The sequence below is a fragment of the Miscanthus floridulus genome, chromosome 17 (genome assembly GCF_019320115.1).
Source record: "Miscanthus floridulus cultivar M001 chromosome 17, ASM1932011v1, whole genome shotgun sequence".
Lineage (NCBI taxonomy): Eukaryota > Viridiplantae > Streptophyta > Magnoliopsida > Poales > Poaceae > Miscanthus > Miscanthus floridulus.
The window spans coordinates 45,192,386-45,215,602 of NC_089596.1; the positions used below are offsets into that span (position 1 = coordinate 45,192,386).

At 46.1% G+C, this 23,217-nt stretch overlaps 2 protein-coding genes across 2 annotated transcripts; both read left to right on the plus strand.

The window, feature by feature from the left end:
• The first annotated feature begins 6,649 nt into the window (after nucleotides 1-6,649).
• Nucleotides 6,650-10,555, plus strand: LOC136518130 (uncharacterized). The gene is made up of 5 exons (XM_066511795.1): nucleotides 6,650-6,721; nucleotides 6,799-6,966; nucleotides 7,111-7,175; nucleotides 8,721-8,819; nucleotides 8,892-10,555. The coding sequence occupies exons 4-5, from the start codon at nucleotides 8,753-8,755 to the stop codon at nucleotides 9,239-9,241; spliced, it is 417 nt and encodes a 138-aa protein (XP_066367892.1). The 5' UTR covers nucleotides 6,650-6,721; nucleotides 6,799-6,966; nucleotides 7,111-7,175; nucleotides 8,721-8,752; the 3' UTR covers nucleotides 9,242-10,555.
• On the plus strand, nucleotides 9,355-10,817 carry LOC136515601 (uncharacterized). Its single transcript, XM_066509141.1, has 2 exons — nucleotides 9,355-9,686; nucleotides 9,809-10,817. Exons 1-2 carry the CDS (start codon nucleotides 9,355-9,357, stop codon nucleotides 10,815-10,817), a joined length of 1,341 nt encoding a protein of 446 aa, XP_066365238.1.
• The last annotated feature ends 12,400 nt before the right edge of the window (nucleotides 10,818-23,217 follow it).

Here is a 23,217-nt window from a genome sequence, read left to right on the forward strand (position 1 = left end):
TTCGAAGGCTGGGCCCCCGAGGGTTTTGACAGCCGCCCCAGGGCAGTAGAGTCAGGGACAACTATGGGCGAGCCCGCGCATGGCCAAGGCCCGAGCAAACGATCACTCGGGACGCCCTAAGTTGTGTCCGAGACCGGTAGGAAGATCTCCGAATGAGATCCCACCGTAGGGAGGCATCGAGCCACCGGGGCCCAGCGAATGGCCCCGGCACCCACTAGAGAAACCCTCCTGTACTCTTAGAGTGCGTCTCTAGACCGCTAGCCGACCCCTAGCGAACGGGGCATGGGCCTCCACTCGGACTTACCCGATAACAGCTCACCAGGGGTATCACTGCTCACGCCCACCGAGGGTAGCATGGCACCCTCCACACCTCCTTCCGAATGAAAAGGATGCGTGAGGGCCGTACAAAAAGCCAGGGGAACCTCTGACGGCCCTCCCGCTCCGCGCAGAGGCTAGGGGGCTCTCCCTGCAACCTCGCTGAGGCTCAGTGACCCAAACTCACACTCATGGGCCCGACAAACGCAATAAAACCACTCTCACAATGCAAGAAAAGCCCCTTGAGGAATAAATCCACTCCTCCAGGGCCTCGGGGGCTACACCTAGTGGGTGCGCTCGTGCGCACCAACCGAGGCATCGAGTACGAAACACCATCCCGCCAAGAGCTGCTACGAGCCGAGTCTCAACAAAACCTCAAAGAGAGCGCTCACACTCTCCCTGAGGCTTGGGGGCTACTGTCGGGTACCACGAGAAGGGGTCCCCTAAGCAACAATCGTAAAAAAATCGCTTAGACTCCATCAAGGTCAAAGCCAAGGGACAACTATTGGCCAAACCTCGGCCATGTCCGAAGCCACCTACTCTCTGCCTCGCTAGAGGCCTCGCACGGAAGGCCTCGGCCGGCCTACTGAATCTTCGCCTCGCTAGAGGCCTCGTGAGAAAGGCCTCGGCCTCGGAACTGATTTTCCGTCTCGCTCAAGGCCTCGCGAGAAAGGCCTCGGCCGAGGAACCAATTCTCCGTCTCGCCCGAGGCCCCGCGCGTACGGCCTCGGACGAGACACCGATTCTCCGCCTCGCTCAAGGCCGGCTCGGCAAAACAACCCCGTCGCTTCCGCCTCGACCAACTTCCCGGACAAGACATCACGTCCGACCGGCGCGTTCGACTGCTCCCGCGATATCAGCCGAACGACGGCTCGACACAGCGGCATGGCTGACTAGACGCCAGTCACATCGAAGCCATGCCGCCCAAGACAGGACTGGACAGGGGTTACCAACCACTGTGCTCAATACTGTACCCACGACCGACGCCTGTACTGCATTGTGCTACCTAACCCCTGCTCCAGAAACAACGCGGCGTGCGGAGTCAAGTCCAGGTTACTATAGCCTCGGAATTAGTGTGCAGAACCAACTGCTCCCTCGGTGCCTCGGCAGTCTACTTTGGGGTCTCGGCAACCTCGGGATGCGCGCCTGCCGAGCCCCCAACAATGGCTCGGCCTCGGCACCAACTGGGCCTTGGCTCCTCATGTAGTCAATGCACAGCAACCAGCACGTCGCTCGCCAGGCCCTGCATCCAACAATCACTAGAGCCCCCACGCCGCAAAGTTCGGATGTGACTGGCGCATTGCTCCAGCACTTCAAGGGCAGGACCACTCCATCAACCATACCGCCATAGTAATAGGCTACAGGGCTCGGACATGCCGCCTCTGTTCGCACGACGCCGCATAACTAACACATGTATCACCCCTGTCTCCCCTTCAACTATAAAAGGGAGGGATCAAGGCCGTTTCTGAGGGGGGGCCCGAGGGTACGAGATAGACAAACACATATAGGAGGACAGACCTACTCTCACGCGGGCACACACCCAGGCATAGACGGGTTCATGAGGTAGACGAACACACGCTCGACACTCTATAACGCGCACGCTTCCCCGCTGCCTGAGATCAACATCTCAAGCAATCCACGCCGCTCCACACAGAGACCTGGGACTAGCTCCCTCTCTCGCCCTGCTTGTAACCCCCATACTACGAGCATTTCAGTGCAAGGAATACTAGATCGATCTCTCAGACTGGACGTAGGGCACCCATTGCCCGAACCAGTATAAACCTTGTGTCTCTTTGCATCACCATCCGGGATTAGGGGCACGCAGTACGTTTTTACTAGTTGGTTGAGGGCCCGCCGGTCCAAAACACCAACAGCACCAGTCGTGTGCACCGGACGCGTCCGTTGGGTGACCCGGTCACCTGCGTCCGGTCGTTGCCAGACCACCACGTGTCCCATTTAAACGAAGTTGTCGTTGCTTTCACGAGTACCACACTTAACTGCGACCGGACGCGTCCGATGTGCACGACCGGACGTAGGAAACTCAGCGTCCGATCGAGTCTAGAGAGCTCCCAGAGCCGCTCTGGGCCGACCGAACGCGTCTAGTCACACCGGATCAAACGCGGGAGACACAGCGTCCGGTCGAGTCCAGAGAGCTCCCACAGCCGCTCTGGGCCGACCGGACGCGTCAGGTCATACCGAACCGAACGCTCCCAGAGTCCGATCAATTTTAGCGCTGACAACCTGAGACTCGCTGGTTCACACCGGACTGTCCGGTGTGGCGACTGGACGCGTCCGGTCGCTTTTTGAAATCCAGTACTGAGCTACGTCACTTTGACCAGACGCTGAACAGTAACTCCTCAGCATCCGATCGCTCCACTGAGCCAGAGTTCGGTCATTAATACCAGACGCGTCCGTTCACTCTGTGACCAGCGCGACTAACTCCTTTTCAACTCTATCTTCTTTACGCTTACTCAAATGTGCCAACCACCAAGTGTATCACCTTGTGCACATTTGTTAGCATATTTTCACAAATATTTTCAAGGGTGTTAGCACTCCACTAGATCCTAAATGCAAATGCAATGAGTTAGATAATCTAGTGGCACTTTGATAACCGTATTTCGATACGAGTTTCACCCCTCTTAATAATATACCTTTGCCTTGAGCCTTTCATTTTTCACTTAATTCTTTTCCAAGTCCAAGCACTTGATCATCATCATGGCATCACCATCATCAAGTCATGATCTTTATTTACTTCACCACTTAGAGTAGTGCTACCTATCTCATAATCACTTTGATAAACTAGGTTAGCACTTAGGGTTTCATCAATTTACCAAAACCAAACTAAAGCTTTCACTCCGGTGACTTTATTTTAATAGAATGCTACTCTTTGTTCATGGTTCAATCTTTCGGTGGTATTTTACGGAGTGCCAAACTTTCGGTGTTATTTTACGGAGATCGTGATCTTTGGATGCTACGCAACCAATTTTCCCTTAAAACATTTTCGTCACAATTCTTCTATCTTTGTACCCGTCTACAACAATATATATCGACATCATAGATGACAATATGCTCTATACTCTACTCTTCTGGTACTTGCGGATCTCCCGCTGCACGACGGGGCCACGCGGAAGTGGTGGTTCTTCACGCTGCCAGTTGCGGATCTCCTGGTGCATGACGGGGCCGGGCGGAAGCTGTGGTTCTTCACGCCTCCAGTGGTCAGGGCTGACTTGCACGCCACCTTTGGTCATCAGCTGCTTGCGTGACATATTTAGGATTATTATTAGGAAGATGAGAAGGTGTTCGATTCACAAACTAATATGTGGTTTTCTGTTTGCTTTACTAGATGATACCCCGCGCGTTGTTGCAGAAATTTAAGCAACATCAAAGTGAATTATTTGGCAATTTTAAATCGAAGGAACTAAATTTGGCTTATGTTAAAATATTGTGAGAGAAAAATATTGTTCGTTTGCTGAAAGTACTGTTGAAGTAGTGCTGCAGAACAGGGTACAACCCAATGTCAACGATGGCAAAGAAGAAATGAAACTTAGTGCAGTGAGGACTAAATATATATGTACCAAAGCTAATGACATGTATATATATGTGCGGCATTTAGATCTGATAGCGAGATAAATCTCAGTATGTTGATCAATGAGTAAGCAATATACATATATAGATGAGCGTCCATATCATAGCCGGCTCATAGAAGCAAAGTCCGGCAAGATAGGAAAGGAGCTCAATCCAATCAATCAGTATGTACGTGCATGGACACAATCATCACGTACATACATGTATGGCAACTACGTACATGGAAGTAATCCAAAAGGAAACAGTAGCATGCACGAATAATGATAGTCTAACATCCCCTCGCAGTCGGAGCGTGACTAGCCACGAGGAACAACATTCAGACTGGACCGGAACTCAGTGAAGACCGAAGACGACAGCCCCTTGGTGAAGATGTCAGCGTACCGGGAAGAAGTGGGAACATGCAACACATGAATCACGCCAGCCGCTACGTGTTCTCGGACAAAGTGAAGATCAATCTCGATGTGTTTGGTGCGCTGATGCTGCACCAGGTTCATCGAGAGATATACTGCACTGACATTGTCACAATAAACAATAGTGGCAAACGAGAAACAGTGGGTTGCCGCTTCGATGACCAAGAGACAAGGTTATCACCAAGAAAGACCACGTACCCAGAGGTGGAGCGACGAGTGTCAGGACAACCGGCCCAATCCGCATCAGAATAGGCAACCAGAGTCGATGTGGTGGTGCGCCGAAGCTGTAAACTATGATCTAATGTCCCATGCAGATAACGTAGAACACGCTTAATCAAAGGTATAGTGTGGCTCTCGCGGATCATGCATATGAAGTCAGACCTGTTGAACAGCATAAGAAATATCTGGGCGAGTGAAGGTGAGGCACTGTAATGCACCAGTCAGACCTCGATAATGAGTCGGATCAGCAACTGGGGATCCCTCCATGCCAGAAACCTTTGCTGATGTATCAACTGGTGTCGAATGCGCTCAACTCTACCATTTTAGGGCGAAGTGTATGGGCAAGACAAACGGAGGGTGGCACCATGAGTAAGAAAGAACGTGCGGGCGCTTGTCGCACTGAACGTTCTTGATGGAGACGCCAAACTAAGTGGAAACATAAGAAAAAAAGAGTGAGAGTGGTGAATGTGTCAGTCTTGAGGCGGAGAGGAAAAGTCTAAAGATAGTGCGAGCAATCATCAAGAATGACTAAATAATATTTGTAACCTGAAACGCTAGCCACGGGGAAGTCCAAAGGTCACGACGTATTAAATCAAAATTATAAGCGGCTCACGAACTAGAAGTAGGAAAAAGGAGACGCACATGGCAACCTAACTGACAAGCATGACACAAATGTTCAGACTCAGTTTTATGACATAAAACACTACACCACCGTCCAAAATTAACGTTACATGGGAATCGTTAAAAATGCAAAATAGCATTGGAAGGTCGGACGTTAAATAATAGTAACGTTCGATCGATTTTTATATCTTGTTTTTATAATAGACAGTCGGTCGCTATTGCTATTTGGCTTTACCGTTCGACGGCCTGTCGCTATATCAATGCTTTAGCGACCAACCAGCTGTACTCTTAGTTGGCCCAATTCCATCTATTTTTCAGAGGGTCCCACGTGTCAGACGGAAATTTTTTCAGCCCGCCTTCACAGCCCGCCAACACTGAGCCTATTTTCCCCTCACGCGCTTACCCCAGCCACACAATCCCCTCCCCCCGCCGCCTAGGACTGCAGCCGCCGCCTTCCCCCCGCCCGACGGCAAGCCCCCGGCCGCCCCCAGCGCGGCGTCCGCTCGGCCAGCGCCCTAGCTTGCCCAATAGCTCCTCCGGCCCACGCCCCCTAGCTATCTCTGGTCGGCCGTCGCCTGCCCGCCGCTTGACGACCATGGGTCGCCACCAGCACTGCCTCCGCTCGGTTGACGCACCTGGCTCGGCCCCTAGCACCTCCGTTCAGCGCCCCCGAGCTCTCCCCCCTCCCGGACTCCTCCCCGAGCTCTGCCCTTCGGCATCCTCTCCAAGGCCGGCGCCCCCAGGTCGTCCCGGTCCCCAGAGTCCTCCGCACTAGCGCCGCACCCAGCTCGCCTTGGTCCAGCTCGGCCCCCTCCCCACCACGGTTTTCCCTCCGCACTAGTAGATCCAGCCAAGGAAGCCACAATCTCCCTCCATGTGGAGTCTGCTGCTGCTAATTGTAGGCACGGTGAGCCCTTCATCCTCTCTCCTCCTCTGTCAATCTCCCTCACCCTCTCTCCCTCGCAGATCCGGTGGCGGAGGCCACGGAGGAGGCGGCGGCGGGCTAGGGTGATGAGCATCGTGTTAGATTGATCTCTAATCTCAAACTAGGCCCAACGACTTAGTTAGACCTTTGATTCGCGTCCTGATTGGGACGCTCAACCCACTAGAGGCCCCTGTCATCGCTCGGTCGGTCCGCTCCTTCCCTGCGATACCGCGCGCCGTGTAAAACGAAACGAGCGATCCGCCCCTTCCCTGCGATACCGCGCGTCGTGTAAAACGAAACCCCCCTCGCACGATTCGGCCCGCCCCGCGCGCTATCTCTCTGTCCCGCGGAACCGCCGTCCGCCCGGGTACGCCGCCCCAGCTCCGCAGCTCGCCCCGCGTGCGTGAAACAGAAGCAGACGACGGAGGCGGAGCAGCGACCCAGCAGAGGAGGTGGCTCCTCCTCGCCCTCGCCCTCGCCGTCCTCGGTGCCTGCCTCAGGGCCAGACGCGCTCCGCTCGCTCGGCGTAGCGCGCGCCAAGCCGGCCGGACGGGGACGCGGCCGTGGACGTCGATGCGTCCAACTTCACCGCCTTCCTCCAGGCCTCATCAGAGTCGCTCGCGGTCGTCGAGTTCTTTGCCCACTGGTTGGCCCCTTGTATCTGACTTGATTGATTCGTTTTTATTTTTGTCCTTTTGGTTCCCGTTGATTCAATGCGGCTAGCCTCCCTCCAATCCCCTCGGCACGGCGCAACTGGCCTCCGCCGCGACCCAGCACGCGGCCAACGGCGAGCGGCGGCCGACGAGGCACGGTTCAACGGCGAGCGGCGGCTGACGAGGCACGGATCCTTGCAGCGGCCAACAGCGAGCGGCGGCTGACGAGGCGTTCAAGGTATCTTCCATCTCTTCTCACCCTTCCTTCGTCTCTTCTCTTTTGTGAAGAACAATCATCCGAATTGCTTGATATGAATCAACGTGATGGATCAATATTGAACAAATGGTGATTCACTGGCCACTGCCATTCCATGCCCACCAGGTGTTTGTTTCTATGCCAACGTGGTGAAACCATCCGTGGATGCGTGCATGGTTCTGCCAAACGTGGTGATTTTTCTATCCACGTTATAGGATGCATGAATGGAATTTGACCGCTGGTGATTGTTTTACTTTTTTCCTTCCTTCAATGGGTGATAGATTAATCATGCTCTGTTTTATTAATCATGCTCGTGTGTTCGAGAGAAAAAATAATAATAATATCTGTGACTGCGCTATATTTGTCGTCAGTTAGAAATCACTGCATTATGTGATGCATTGGTGCACTGAGCATTACCATGCTCCTTTTAGTAGTTAGAAATCAGCAGTGGGTTTCAGGTTCAGAGCAGAGCTTAAGCTCAACGCCGACGACTGATGAGTCCATGGAACAACCATTGAGTTATTTTAATTTTGACTACTTTATCGGGGATCGCTCCAGAAGTTGAACTGAATCCTTACATTTTTAAATACCCCTGTATCCAAGTAGAGACTTCCTGTTTTCTATGCCTCTCTTCTACCACATCCATAGTCTTAGCAACTTAGAAACTGAAGCACCATCTGAGAATCATTCTTGCCGACAGTTGCATTTCATTTATTTAAGATCTTCGTGTGCCCTGTGCCTGGAGGAAATAACAAACTGTGAGCGGCCTGCTAGCTGTTATCTGGGGATGCGCTGTATGCCTGTTGTTTTAGCACAAATGGGTTTGGAAAACGTTACTTTGCTATTACGAAATTACAATTTTCTGTTGCCTTAAAATAAGTTCTGGATGTGTATCGTTTTTATTGGTACAATTTTAGAAAATAATGGTAAACTCTGTTAGGTCACTGCTTCCGACTGCCATTGTTGATGTCTTGTGCAGTAAAAGCCCAGTAGAACTTACTCGCTGACCCAATATGCATGCTTGTCTTTAGTTATCTTATTTTATTGTTTGTTCAGTTCAAGCTTGCATAGAGATCAAATTAATTTATTTAGCTGTAGCCTTCGTCAGATTAGTTAACAATATTTTGGTCAAAGAAACAAGATGTTTTTTCAAGTTCAATTTCCTTTTCAGTTACAAAAGTTTCAGACTTTGCAAGTGACTTTTCCACTTTTAAGTGATCGGCAATCAGGCATGCCACTGTTGCCTGCATTTGGATTGATGTTGCCCTTGTGACATATGCAGCTCTAGCGATCACTTATTTTTGTATCATAGCCAACCTGCACAATGTAGTTGGATTTTTTATAAGGACCATCATTCAGCTCTTCTATTTTAGCTAAGCTTAGGAAGCAATCTGGAAAGTCTTGACAAATTAGAAGTTATAGCATCACTAAATCAGTACACCATAGGTGTTGCCTACAGAAAGCAAGGCAAGACTTTCTAATTGAGTTAACTGAAAGTGGTCTGGAAAATTACCACAGCTGTTACATCTGAACTAAACAAATAGCATATAGTTGACAGTTGGAGTGAGATAAGAGGGAGAATAGCATATTGTTGCATATAGTTCATGACCATCTTTTCCATTGTGCATACTCCATCTTTATTCGTAGTGTTATTCAGTTCGTTCAGGTTGCATATTATCAACCTATTTAACTTTTTTTTGGCAACAATGAGATTTATTGGGCATATTATTTCACAGGCACAACATTGCTAAAAGTGACAGGTAGTGTTATGGACACGCCAAGACCAACCGGTGATCGGGTACCTTTGGGGGACCTTACAAATACGACACATGGAGGTAAATAAACTTTTAAAATATCTCTACATATTCTATGTTCATATGTTTGCAACTCACGAAAATTTATTGAAGGGAATCATCCACCAGTACAACAGCTGCAGCTTCATCTACCCGACATGCACATGGTGGCATTTCATAAACGGGAAAAGGTCGAACGGATCGTTAATAGGCCAGGTGTAGAAGAGTCAATGCTGGCAGCATACTTAGATGCAAACAGGGATCATGAGGAAGCCCGCGGAATCTTGTATCGGGACTTCCCGGAGCATTTTACCTGGCAGTCTGATGGTAAATTCTGGCAGAAAAGGAAAAACTCCGTTTTTCAAGTTGGAAGAGTCATCTCGGCTCGTCCTGCTGAGGGAGAACGTTACTTTCTTCGTGTTCTCTTGAACAATTTGCTGGTTCTACCTCATACGAACATCTGAGGACGGTTGATGACGTGCTACTACCTTCGTTCCGTGAAGCTACAGAAAGGAGGGGTCTAATCGAAGAAGACAATACACTGGATGAATGTCTAACTGAAGCTACTTTATTCCAGATGCCTTCCTCTCTGCGGAGGCTATTTGCAACAATATTGGTATTCTGCGAGCCGCATGATGTGATGGGGTTATGGAAAAAACACTACGATGCAATGTTTGTGGACTACAGCCGTAATCATCCATCCTTGGATCTGGTGCAACAAATGGTTTTGATAGACATTAGAAACATGTTGCAGTCTATGGGGAAGGACATAAGGTCATATCCTCTTCCAGATATTGATCACTCATATGACGATGCTAGCCATATTCCTCATGAGATATTTGAGGAAGCTAGCGTCGAGCAGAATCCCGAAGATGTGCTATTGTGCGACTCACTCAACGTCGAGCAAAGGTCTGCCTATGATGAGATAATGGCCGCTGTCTGTAGCAAACAAGGTGGTTGTTCTTTGTGGATGGACCTGGCGGGACAGGAAAGATATTTTTGTATAGGGCACTTCTCGTAAAACTACGCAGCCAGGACAAGCTTACCGTGGCTATAGCTACATCTGGAGTCGCAGCAGCCATAATGCCAGGCGGGAGGACGGCCCACTCGCGTTTCAAGATACCCCTCACTCTTCAAGAGGACGATTGCTGTAGCTTCACGAAACAGAGTGGTACTGCCAAGTTGCTGCAGCAAGCAGCTCTCATAATTTGGGATGAGGCATCTATGACAAAGAGGCAAAATGTGGAAGCACTAGACAACAGCCTACGGGATATAATGGGCCGGTCAAACCTACCGTTTGGTGGAAAGATCATTGTCCCTGGTGGGGATTTCAGACAGGTCCTCCCTGTTGTGCGGAAAGGATCCAGAGCTCAAATAGTCGGTGCTTCTCTACGAAGGTCGTATCTTTGGGAATCCATGCGCCACCTAAAGCTCATCCGTAACATGAGGGCTCAGAGTGACCCGTGGTTTGCAGATTATCTATTGCGCATTGGTGGTGGAACGGAAGAGGTTAACGAAGATGGCAATGTACGTATTCCAGACGAGATATGTGTCTCGTACTCTGGAGATGCCGAGAAAGATCTTCATACATTGATCGACATCATCTTTCTAGATTTAAATGCAAACATGGCGGACAAAGACTACATCACCACCAGAGCGATTTTATCTACACATAACGATTGGGTGGACATGATCAATATGAAAATGATTGATATGTTCCAGGGCGGTGAGACGGTGTATCACAGTTTTGACTCCGCGGTAGATGATCCACATAACTACTATCCATCGGAGTTCCTTAACAGTTTAACCCCCAATGGGCTGCCTCCACATGTCTTGAAGCTCAAGCTTGGGTGTCCTGTCATATTGCTTAGGAATGTTGACCCTACCAATGGGCTATGCAACGGTACAAGGCTGGTGGTGCGGCGGTTCCGAAGAAATACAATCGATGCTGAAATCGTGGTGGGGCAGCATGCTGGGAAGCGAGTATTCCTTCCTCGAATACCGCTATGCCTGTCTGATGACGAGATATTCCCGTTCTAGTTTAAGAGGAAGCAGTTTTCTATCAGGCTGAGTTTTGCCATGACGGTCAACAAGTCATAGGGCCAAACTATTCCGAACGGGGGTGTGTACCTACCCGCACCGATGTTCTCTCACGGTTAGTTGTACGTTGCGATGTCTAGAGTCACGTCAAGAACCAATATTAAGATCCTTGCCCTTCCGCCTGATGCGAAGGCACAACAGGAGGAGGCCAAAAAGATAGAGAAGAAAAATACTAAAAGGAATGCCGAGGGAAAAAATAAGAATGCGTCAAATAAAAAAGATAAGGATAAGAAGATCCCAATAGCGGGTGAAACTTTCACGAAGAATATTGTATTTAAGGAGGTTCTAACGTCATAGGCGAGGTAACAGAACATTACTAACGCATACAATGCATTTTTTCATTCAATTTATATTGTACAAATAATATTTCACTAATGCCATATTTGTTGCTGTTCCTAGGTATTTTTAAATGGTTTATCAGACTCTACACTGAGATGTTGTATATACACTTGTGTGATGGCATAATGAAAATTGAACATGTGTTATGTTATTGTTATAAAAATGACACTTTGAGTGTTTTGTTCATAATATTTCGATTTGTAACCATTCATAACTATTACACGTGTATGTTCTCAAAACCATGAGTTTTGTCAACTTTCCCCACTTTTCTCATGTGCCAATGTGGGATCAACTGAATTTGCACCTGCATAATTATAAACATAAATTACTTAATAAAACCAACGAAGCAAGTTAGCGATAATAATGAACAATTGTGCTAAACAACACCATACCAGTGATCGTGGGATGGCACGATCGTAGTGGCGTTGGTTTCGCGCATTCAGGAGGATAGCTCCTTTGTATTTCCCTTTGTTGCACCATGGTTATTAGTTTGTAAGCACGAAAGAAATGGATATCGGAGATTTCTTCCTTTCAATATAAAATATTATCTTAGCCGCATCACGGAAAGGTCTATAAAGTAGAGTTTGTTAGTCTGTGACGCCGCTCACTCCATGACTGTGTTAAATTCATAAACTTTGCTTTTTGGATTAAATGTCACTTTAGCGTTGGTATTTAATTTTTACAGTATTTGCTATCCCGTAGCAACGCATGAACACGTTACCTAGTGCATATAGAAATCTAAAGTAGTTGAAAGAAACTCCCAATAAAATACTAAAACTCGAAATCCGCTGACCTTTTTATATTCAGAAAGTATACCCTAAAGCGATGACATGCAGGTTCAGCTGTTCAGGAGCAGGCAGCTAGTATATATCAGAGAGTGTGTACGCTATTTTTGGTGATTTGGCGGATGAAAGCAGTGTTACGATGATCTCCACCAATTGACCCAACGGCTAATTGGGCCTTTAATCTGCGTCCTGATCGGGGGCGTTCAGCCGGTTCTCTTGGCTGATAGGCCCCCATCGCGCAGCGCCATAAAAGGATGGTGGGGGTTGGGTTACAAGACACGAGGTTCACCGTAGCCGCCAGCCCCACTGTGATTCCTAGCCCTAGTCCGATCTAGAAGGGCGTGCTATGAGTAAAGGGAAGCACCAGCGCCTTTGCTGCCGCCACCAGACCGGGTCTGCACTGCTGCTACTTCATCGGTGGCGCCATGGCTGTGACTGGAGACTCGAGATGAGGTACATCATCATCAAGTTCTATTTAAGCTAAGTATTTACCCACTAGATCAACACCTAGAGTGGACGTTTAAGTTCTATCAATGGTACCAGAGCCAGGTTCTAGTGTGTAGATCTAGTTTGGGGTAGACCAAAATGAGAAAGGAAAGGAAGAGGGTTTTCTTAATAGGGAACCGCCCACACTGTCACCACCGCCGACCGTCGCCTCGACGCCACACGGGAAGTCACCTTGAGCCGCCACGGGTGCGAGGAGAAACCGCCTAACCCTAACACTAGAAAGCGAACGGACGGAGAGGGGGAGGAACCTACCCAGTTTTCTTCACCACCGTTGACACCGCCGTGCGTGGGTGAAAGGTCCTAATGGCTATAGGGGGGTGAATAGCCTAATAAAAATTTTTACAACAACACTTAACAAAATGGTTAGACAATTATGAGACAAAGCAAGTGTTGCGCTAGCCTACTCAAAATGCAAGCCACCTACCATAATTCTAGTTTAGATAGTGTCTATTCACACAAAAGTTATGACACTATTCTATGTTAGTGTGCTCTCAAAGGCTAACTAAAGAGCCACACCAACCAAGCAAGCAAGCTCTCACAACTAGCTACACTAAAGAGCTTGTCAACTAGTTTGCGGTAAAGTAAAGAGAGTGATCAAGAAGGTTATACCGCCGTGTAGATGAAAGAACCAATCAATCACAAGGATGAATAACAATGAAGACCAATCACCTCGGAATTAATGATGAACACAATGATTTTTACCGAGGTTCACTTGCTTGCCGGCAAGCTAGTCCTCGTTGTGGCGATTCACTCACTTGGAGGTTCACGCGCTAATTGGCTTCACACGCCAAACCCTCAATAGGGTGCGGCACAACCAACACAAGATGAGGATCACACAAGCCATGAGCAATCCACTAGAGTACCTTTTGGCACTCCGTCGAGGAAAGGTCAAGAACCCCTCACAATCACCATGATCGGAGCCGGAGACAATCACCACCTCCGCTCGACGATCCTCGCTGCTCCAAGCCATCTAGGTGGCGGCAACCACCAAGAGTAACAAGCGAAATCCGCAGCGAAACACGAACACCAAGTGCCTCTAGATGCAATCACTCAAGCAATGCACTTGGATCACTCCCAATCTCACAAAGATGATGAATCAATGATGGAGATGAGTAGGAGGGCTTTGGCTAAGCTCACAAGGTTGCTATGTCAATGCAAATGGCCAAGCGAGTGAGCTTAAACCGGCCATGGGGCTTAAATAGAAGCCCCCACGAAATAGAGCCGTTGTACCTCTTCACTGGGCACAACGCGGGCTGACCGGACACTGCCCAGCATCCGGTGCAATACCCTAGGTACTGTGCCGACATGTTAGTCCGACCGGACGCTCCGACAAAGCTGACCGGACGCGTCCGGTCGCAAATATCCCTCACTGGAACCTTACTGTACTCGACCGGACACTGAACCCCCAAGGTCCGGTCAGTACCGACCGGACGTGTCCGGTCGCAAATTTTCTCTTCTGGAACCTTACTGGAGTCGACCGGACGCTGGCCCTCGGTGTCCGGTCACTCGACCACTCAGCGTCCAGTCACGCCAGACACAATCTCCTTGGTCAAATGAACTGACTGGACCCGGCGGCCAGCGTTCGGTCCGACTAGACCCAACGTTCGGTCCGACTGGAGCCAGCGTTCGGTCCGACTGGAGCCAGCGTTCGGTTTGACTGGAGCCAGTGTTCGGTCCGACTAGACCCAGCGTTCGGTCTGACTGGAGCCAGCGTTCGGTCCGACTGGAGCCAGCGTTCGGTCTGACTGGAGCCAGCGTTTGGTCCGACTGGAGCCAGCGTCCGGTCTGACTGGAGCCAGCGTCTGGTCAGCATTTGACCCTCTATTCACTTCTAACTTCTTCACCCTTGCTCAAATGTGCCAACCACCAAGTGTATCACCTTGTGCACATGTGTTAGCATATTTTCACAAACATTTTCATAGGTGTTAGCATTCCACTAGATCCTAGATGCATATGCAATGAGTTAGAGCATCTAGTGGCACTTTGATAACCGCATTTCGATACGAGTTTCACCCCACTTAATAGTATGGCTATCAAACCTAAATGTGATCACACTCTCTAAGTGTCTTGATCACCAAAACAAAATAGCTCCTACAAGTTATACCTTTGCCTTGAGCTTTTTGTTTTTCTCTTTTTTCTTTTCAAGTTTAAGCCTTTGATCATCACCATGCCATCACTATTGTCATGCTATGATCTTCATTAGCTTCTCCACTTGAAGTGTGCTACCTATCTCATGATCACTTGATAAACTAGGTTAGCACAAAGGGTTTCATCAATTTCCCAAAACCAAACTAGAGCTTTCAATCTCCCCCTTTTTGGTAATTGATGACAACCCTTTCACAAAGATATGAATTAAAATTCAATTGAATCCATGTTGCTTGCCCAAGCATATTTACCATGTGTAAAAGAATATGGACAAGTTTCATGAACCCCAAATGGTAGCAATTGCTCCCCCTACATATGTGCTAAGAGTTTGGATTGTAGCTTGCACATATGCTTAGATAGGAAATATAGGAGACAATGTCTACCAAATGATGCTAAGGTATAAAAGATGGACCTTTGAAGCGTGATATCAATCGGAGTGCACCATTATACCATCCTTAGCATCATGGTTAGTTCTATACCACTTGGAAACATACTTTGAAAAGATACCACTTGTAAAAACTTACTTGAAAAAGAAAGTTATATACTGATTTCATTTCATCATTCAATCTTACAACTAGCATATATCACACAAGCATGGATATTTTGAATTTAAAACTTATGCCATGCAAGCAATCGTATGAAATGCACATTCAAATGCACCATACAAGTTCATGAGCTTGCTCCCCCTACTTGTGTGCTCAAAATTTTAATTTATCCCTTTCCTTTGTCATATCTCTCCCCTTATGTCAAACTCTCCCCCTATTACTTATATCTTTGTTTCTCTCTTCCTTTGTCATCAATGACCACAAAGACTTAAATTATAGATAGGTTGAGATTTATCAATGTCAATCAATGGGGTGAGGATCATATTCCCAAATTTGGTTCAATCTAGATCATTTGCCAAAGATATTTAACTCGGTTTGATCTAAGGACAAGCTTCTTCACACCTCCAAATAAGGGTTATCTTCTACCATGTTGAGTTAAACACTTAGAGCTCATTTTCTAGATCAATCACTAGGTTTACAAGGCCATAAACATGTCATATGCTACCACTAGGTCAAGTCAAGCATAGAGGCAATAGTGATACCATATAGACATCAAAATCATTTGATTTTCATGAATGAGCCTAATAAAATAGAACCACTTGAAAGGTACTAATAAAATTGAAAATGTGACTAGATGCACTAATCATGTCCTTAGCAAAGATGTATGTCATGCCAATCAACTTTTACCTTGGATTGCTCGAAGGAGAGGCATGTCATATAAGTGGGGGTGCATCAACACATATTTGAGAAATCCAATATGTCCAACTCATTCCTTAGCTTGCAAAACCTTTTCTCATCCAATGGCTTGGTGAATATGTCGACAAGTTGATCTTCGGTGCCCACACTCTCAATGTATATGTCCCCTTTTTGTTGGTGATCTCTTATGAAATGGTGGCGGACATCAATGTGCTTTGTTCTTGCATGTTGCACCAGATTGTTGGTTAACTTGATTGCACTCTTATTGTCACATAGCAATGGCACTTTCTTGAACTTAATTCCAAAGTCATTCAAGGTGACCTTCATCCAAAGAATTTGTGCACAACAACTACCGGCGGATATGTATTCGGCTTCGGCGATTGATAATGCAACACTATTTTGCTTCTTTGATGACCATGAGACAAGTGATCTTTCCAATAGTTGGCATGTGCCCGAGGTGCTTTTCCTTTCAACCTTGCATCCCGCATAATCCGAGTTGGAGTAACCAACTAACTCAAACTTTGCTCCTTTGGAATACCACAATCCAACATTTTATGTATGCTTCAAGTACCTCAAAATCCTTTTTGTAGCCTTCAAATGACTTTATCTTGGTGAGGCTTGAAATCTTGCACACATGCATACACTAAATATGACATCCGATCTTGATGCGGTCACATAGAGTAGGCTTCCAATCATAGACCGATACAACTTTTGATCCACCATATTTCCACTTGCATCACTATCCAAGTTGCCATTGGTTCCCATTGGTGTGCTAATGACTTTGCTATCACACATGCCAAATTTCTTGATCATGTCCTTGATATACTTGCCTTGACTTACAAAAATGCCATTCTTCAATTGCTTGATTTGAAGACCAAGGAAGTAACTCAACTCTCCGATCATGGACATCTCAAACTCATTAGCCATCATCTTTCCAAATTCATAACAAAAGTCTTGATTGGTTGATCCAAATATGATATCATCAACATAGATTTGCAATACAAATAAATCTTTTCCAATCTTCTTGATGAAAAGAGTGGTGTCAACCTTGCCCATCATGAACCCTTTAGAGAGTAGGAAGTCCCTCAATCTCTCATACCATGCTCTAGGTGCTTGCTTCAAGCCATACAATGCCTTCTTCAACTTGTACACATGGTTGGGCTTCTTGTCATCTTCAAAACCGGGAGGTTGCTCAACATATACTTCTTCATTGATATAGCCATTGAGAAATGCACTCTTAACATCCATTTGATAGAGCTTGATGTTGTGGGCACAAGCATAGGCTAGCAAGATTCTAATTGCTTCCAATCTAGCAACCGGGGCATATGTTTCTCCAAAGTCAAGACCTTCAACTTGTGTATAGCCTTGTGCTACCAATCTTGCTTTGTTCCTTACAACTATCCCATCTTGATCTTGTTTGTTTCTAAAGACCCATTTGGTTCTAATCACATTGTGTCCCTTTGGTCTTTCTACCAATTCCCATACTTAATTTCTTGTGAAGTTATTCAATTCTTCATGCATAGCATTCACCCAATCAATATCCTTCAATGCTTCATCTATCTTCTTTGGTTCAATGGATAACACAAATGAGAAGTGTTCACAAAATGATGCCAATCTTGATCTTATTTGTACACCTCTTCAAATATCACCAATGATTGTATCCAAAGGATGATCTCTTGCAATACTTGTTGGTTGGAGCAATGGAACTTGATTGCTTGCACTTGCTAGATCATTGGGTTGAGATGATGTACTAGCCACTTGATCTTGATCAATATCATGAGAGTCACTTGCACTAGCTTGATTTGTATCATCTTGCTCATTTGAGTTAGAGAGTACTTGTACTTGATCATCTTCATCATCATTCACTTGCCTAGGCCTCAATTTACCAATATCCATGTTTTTCATGGCATTTGAAAGTTGAATGCCTCTAACATCTTCCAAGTTCTCATTCTCTACTTGTGAACCCTTGGTTTCATCAAATTCAACATCATGAACTTCCTCAAGAGTACCATTGTCCAAATTCCAAACTCTATATGCTTTGCTTGTGGTGGAATAGCCAAGTAGGAATCCTTCATCACATTTCTTGTCAAACCTGCCCAATCTTGTGCCTTTCTTCAAGATGTAGCATTTGCAACCAAAGACCCAAAAATATGCAATGTTGGGATTTCTACCATTCAAGAGCTCATATGGTGTCTTCTCTTTCAACTTGTGACAATAGAGACGGTTGCTACAATAGCAAGCCGTGTTGATAGCTTTGGCCCAAAATGATTGACTCACATTGTACTCACTAAGCATGGACCTTGCCATATTAATGAGTGTCCTATTCTTTCTCTCAACAAACCCATTTGATTGAGGTGTGTACTTGGCCGAGAATTGATGTCTAGTTCTAAATTCATCACATAACTCATCAATTCTAGTGTTCTTGAACTCACTACCATTGTCACTTCTAACTCTCTTGATGGTTGTTTCAAATTCATTGTGAATGCCTTTGACAAATGTTTTGAATGTTGCAAATACATCACTTTTGTCCACTAGAAAGAATACCCATTGTATCTAGTGTAGTCATCCACTATCACAAAGCCATATTTGTTTCCACCTATGCTAGTATATTGTGTTGGCCCAAATAAATCCATGTGCAATAACTCAAATGCTTTACTAGTGCTTATCATGCTTTTCTTAGGATGGGTGTTTTTAACTTGTTTGCCGGCTTGACAAGAGCTACAAAGCTTATCCTTTTTAAACACAACATCTTTCAAGCCTTTATCTAACTCATGCTTAACCAATCTATTCAATTGTTTCATTCCAACATGACTAAGCCTTCTATGCCATAACCAATCCATGATAGACTTAGTGAACAAACATGTAGATAATCTAGCTTCACTAGCATTGAAATCAACCAATTATAGATTCTCATATCTAAAGCCTTTGAAGATCAAGTTAGAGCCATCTACACTTATAATTTCTACATCAACTACCCCAAATATGCATTTGAATCCAAGATCACACAATTGAGCCACATATAGCAAATTGAAGTTCAAGCTCTCTACTAGCAACACATTGGATATGCTCATGTCATTGGATATTGCAATCTTACCAAGTCCTTTGACCTTGCCTTTGCCATTGTTACCAAATATGATACTATCATAACCATCATTGCCATTGGTGTTGATTGAGTTGAACATTCTTGCATCACTGGTCATGTGTTGAGTGCACCCACTATCAAGAACCCAATGCCTTCCTCCGGCTTTGTAATTGACCTACAAAAGAAGATCAATTCTTTTTAGATACCCAAACTTGTTTGGGTCCTTGAAGGTTAGTAACCAAGCTCTTTGGCATCCAAATGGCTTTCTTCTTTGAGCCCATCCATGGTTTGCCAATGAACTTAGCCTTCACACCGTTTGTACCCTTAGTAAGCATATAGCATGAATCAAGCTTTATGAAGGATACATTAGCATTTTTGCTCTTGTTGTTGTATTCTTGCTCTTTGTGACCCACTTGCTTGCAACTAATGCAAAACCGACCACTGTTCTTCACAAAACTAGTCTTATGAGGAGCAAAGGCTGCCTTGCCTTTCTTGGGGGTATAGCCCAATCCCTCTTTGTAGAGAGAAGTTCTTTGGCTACCCAAGCACATAAGCAAGCGGTCCTCACCACCATAAGCCTTAGCTAAGGTGTGAGTGAGCTTAGTGACCTCATTCTTGAGGTTCTCATTCTCAACCATTAGTGAGGTATCACAAGTGAGACCATCACTACTAGATGAGGTAGAAGTGGAAGTGCTATAAGAAGGATTAGTAGGAGCAACAATGATAGGCATAGATAGTGATGCATCAATTAATTCACAAGTTAAACCTACATCACAAGTTTCAACATGCTTCTTTTTCTCTTGTTCATTAAGCAAAGTGGAATGATCCTTTTCAAGCTTTTTGTGAGCCTTGCCAAGCTTCTCATGGGCTTCCTCTAGCTTCTCATGAGTTGCTTTGAGCTCATCAAGGGCTTGCTTAAGGGCTTTTACCTCCTTATTCAAGCTCTTGCATTCCCTTCTCTTAATGTCAAAGTGTTCCTTAGCATCTTCTAGCATGTCAAATAATTCATCCTTAGTAGGTTCATCATCATCACTATCACTATCATTTTCTTTTTCTTGTTCATTATCATCATCATGTTCTTCATCACTTTCATTGTCACAAGATTGTACCTTAGTGGCCTTAGCCATGAAGCATGATGAAGATTCAAAGAGAGAAGGCTTCTCATTGATAGCAATGCTTGCAAGAACCTTCTTCTTGGTGGTTTTGTGATTATCACTATCATTATCATCATCATCACTTGAGGAGGCATCACTATCCCAAGTGACCACATATGAACCACCCTTCTTCTTGAATGCCATCTTGTCCTTCTTCTCTTTCTTTTCCTTCTTGTCCTTCTTCTTGTTCTTCTTGTTGTCATCATCATTGTCACTATTGTATGGGCATTGAGCAACAAGATGATCTTTGCTTCCACACTTGAAGCACCTTCTGGACCCTTCTCTGTTCTTGGATGAAGACTTCTTTCTTCTAGCACGGTATCCCTTCTTTACCATGAACTTGCCAAATCTCTTGACAAATAGAGCCATCTTCTCATCATCATCATCATCCCATGATTCATCTTCTTCACTTGATGTTTCTTGCTTAGCTTTTCCCTTGGATGATGTGGCCTTGAATGCCACACTCTTCTTCTTCTCATCATTCTTCTCATCTTTCTTCTCCTTCTTTTCTTCCTTCTCATCTTCATCTCTATATGTATCATCGGTCATGATGTCTCCCAACACTTGGTTTGGTGTCATGGTGTCCAAACCACTCCTCACTAGAATTGTGACCAATGTCCCAAATCTTGAAGGTAAGCATCTCAAGAACTTGTGGGAGAAGTCCTTGTCCTTCACCTCTTCTCCAAGTGCTTTGAGATCATTGATAAGCACTTGAAGCCTATGAAATATCTCCGGCACACTCTCATCCTCCTTCATCTTGAAGCTTGCAAACTTCTCCTTAAGAATGTAAGCCTTTGCACCCTTCACGGCTTGAGTGCCCTCAAATGATTATTTCAATTTCTTCCAAGCCTCATGAGCCATCTCAATATTCTTGATTTGCTCAAATGTTCTTTCATCAATTGCATCATGAATAGCACTTAGAGCAATGTCATTGTTTTGGAGAAGCACTTCTTCGGCCGCGGTGGGATTCTCCGGATCATCAATCTCAATTTTGGTTTCTACCACCTTTCGCACCTTTCTATTGATTGACTTGATGTGTGTGGTCATCTTTGACTTCCAATAAGGATAATTTGTGCCATCAAATTGGGGTGGCTTCTTGGTGTTGTTGATTTGAGCCATTTTTACACCGAAGGTTGTTAAGCCTCAACTCACGGTGACCTCGGCTCTGATACCACTTGAAAGGTCCTAATGGCTAGAGGGGGGTGAATAGCCTAATAAAAATTTCTACAACAACACTTAACAAAATGGTTAGACAATTATGAGGCGAAGCAAGTGTGCGCTAGCCTACTCAAAATACAAGCCACCTACCACAATTCTAGTTTAGATAGTGTCTATTCACACAAAAGTTATGACACTATTCTATGTTAGTGTGCTCTCAAAGGCTAACTAAAGAGCCACACCAACCAAGCAAGCAAGCTCTCACAACTAGCTACACTAAAGAGCTTGTCAACTAGTTTGCGGTAAAGTAAAGAGAGTGATCAAGAATGTTATACCGCCTTATAGATGAAAAAACCAATCAATCATAAGGATGAATAACAATGAAGACCAATCACCTCGAAATCAATGATGAACACAATGATTTTTACCGAGGTTCACTTGCTTGCCAGGAAGCTAGTCCTCGTTGTGGCAATTCACTCACTTAGAGGTTCACGCGCTAATTGGCTTCACACGCCAAACCCTCAATATGGTGCCGCACAACCAACACAAGATGAGGATCACACAAGCCACGAGTAATCCACTAGAGTACCTTTTGACACTCCGCCGGGGAAAGGTCAAGAACCCCTCACAATCACCATGATCGGAGCCGGAGACAATCACCACCTCCGCTCGACGATCCTCGCTGCTCCAAGGTATCTAGGTGGCGGCAACCACCAAGAGTAACAAGCGAAATCCGCAGCGAAACACGAACACCAAGTGCCTCTAGATGCAATCACTCAAGCAATGCACTTGGATCACTCCTAATCTCACAAAGATGATGAATCAATGATGGAGATGAGTGGGAGGGCTTTGGCTAAGCTCACAAGGTTGCTATGTCAATGCAAATGGCCAAGCGAGTGAGCTTAAACCGGCCATGGGGCTTAAATAGAAGCCCCCACAAAATAGAGCCGTTGTACCTCTTCACTGGGCACAACGCGGGCTGACCGGACACTGCCCAACGTCCGGTGCAATACCCTAGGTACTGTGTCGACATGTCAGTCTAACTGGACGCTCCGACAGAGCTGACCGGACACGTCCGGTCGCAAATATCCCTCACTGGAACCTTACTGTACTCGACCGAACGCTGAACCCCCAAGGTCCGGTCAGTACCGACCGGACGCGTTCGGTCATAGATTTTCTCTTCTAGAACCTTACTAGAGTCGACTGGACGCTGGCCCTCGGCGTCCGGTCATTCGACCACTCAGCGTCCGGTCACGCCAGACACAATCTCCTTGGTCAAATGAACTGACTGGACCCGGCGGCCAGCGTTCGGTCTGACTGGACCTAGCGTTCGGTCTGACTGGAGCCAGCGTTCGGTCCAACTAGAGCCAGCGTTCGGTCCGACTGGAGCCAGCATTCGGTCCGACTGGAGCCAGCGTCCGGTCTGACTGGAGCCAGCGTCCAGTCCGACTAGAGCCAGCGTCCGGTTAGCATCTGACCCTCCATTCACTTCTAACTTCTTCACCCTTGCTCAAATGTGCCAACCACCAAGTGTATCACCTTGTGCACATGTGTTAGCATATTTTCACAAACATTTTTCAAGGGTGTTAGCATTCCACTAGATCCTAGATGCATATGCAATGAGTTAGAGCATCTAGTGGCACTTTGATAACCGCATTTCGATACGAGTTTCACCCCTCTTAATAGTATGGCTATCAAACCTAAATGTTATCACACTCTCTAAGTGTCTTGATCACCAAAACAAAATAGCTCCTACAAGTTATACCTTTGCCTTGAGCTTTTTGTTTTTCTCTTTCTTCTTTTCAAGTTTAAGCCTTTGATCATCACCATGCCATCACCATTGTCATGCTATGATCTTCATTAGCTTCTCCACTTGATGTATGCTACCTATCTCATGATCACTTGATAAACTAGGTTAGCACATAGGGT

Coding starts and splice junctions, on each gene's coding strand:
- LOC136515601 (XM_066509141.1), top strand. CDS start 9,355: ATGCCTTCCTCTCTGCGGAGGCTATTTGCAACAATATTGGTATTCTGC. Junction 9,687..9,808: donor TCACTCAACGTCGAGCAAAG/GTCTGCCTATGA, acceptor AAAACTACGCAG/CCAGGACAAGCTTACCGTGG.
- LOC136518130 (XM_066511795.1), top strand. CDS start 8,753: ATGGACACGCCAAGACCAACCGGTGATCGGGTACCTTTGGGGGACCTT. Junction 8,820..8,891: donor TACAAATACGACACATGGAG/GTAAATAAACTT, acceptor AATTTATTGAAG/GGAATCATCCACCAGTACAA.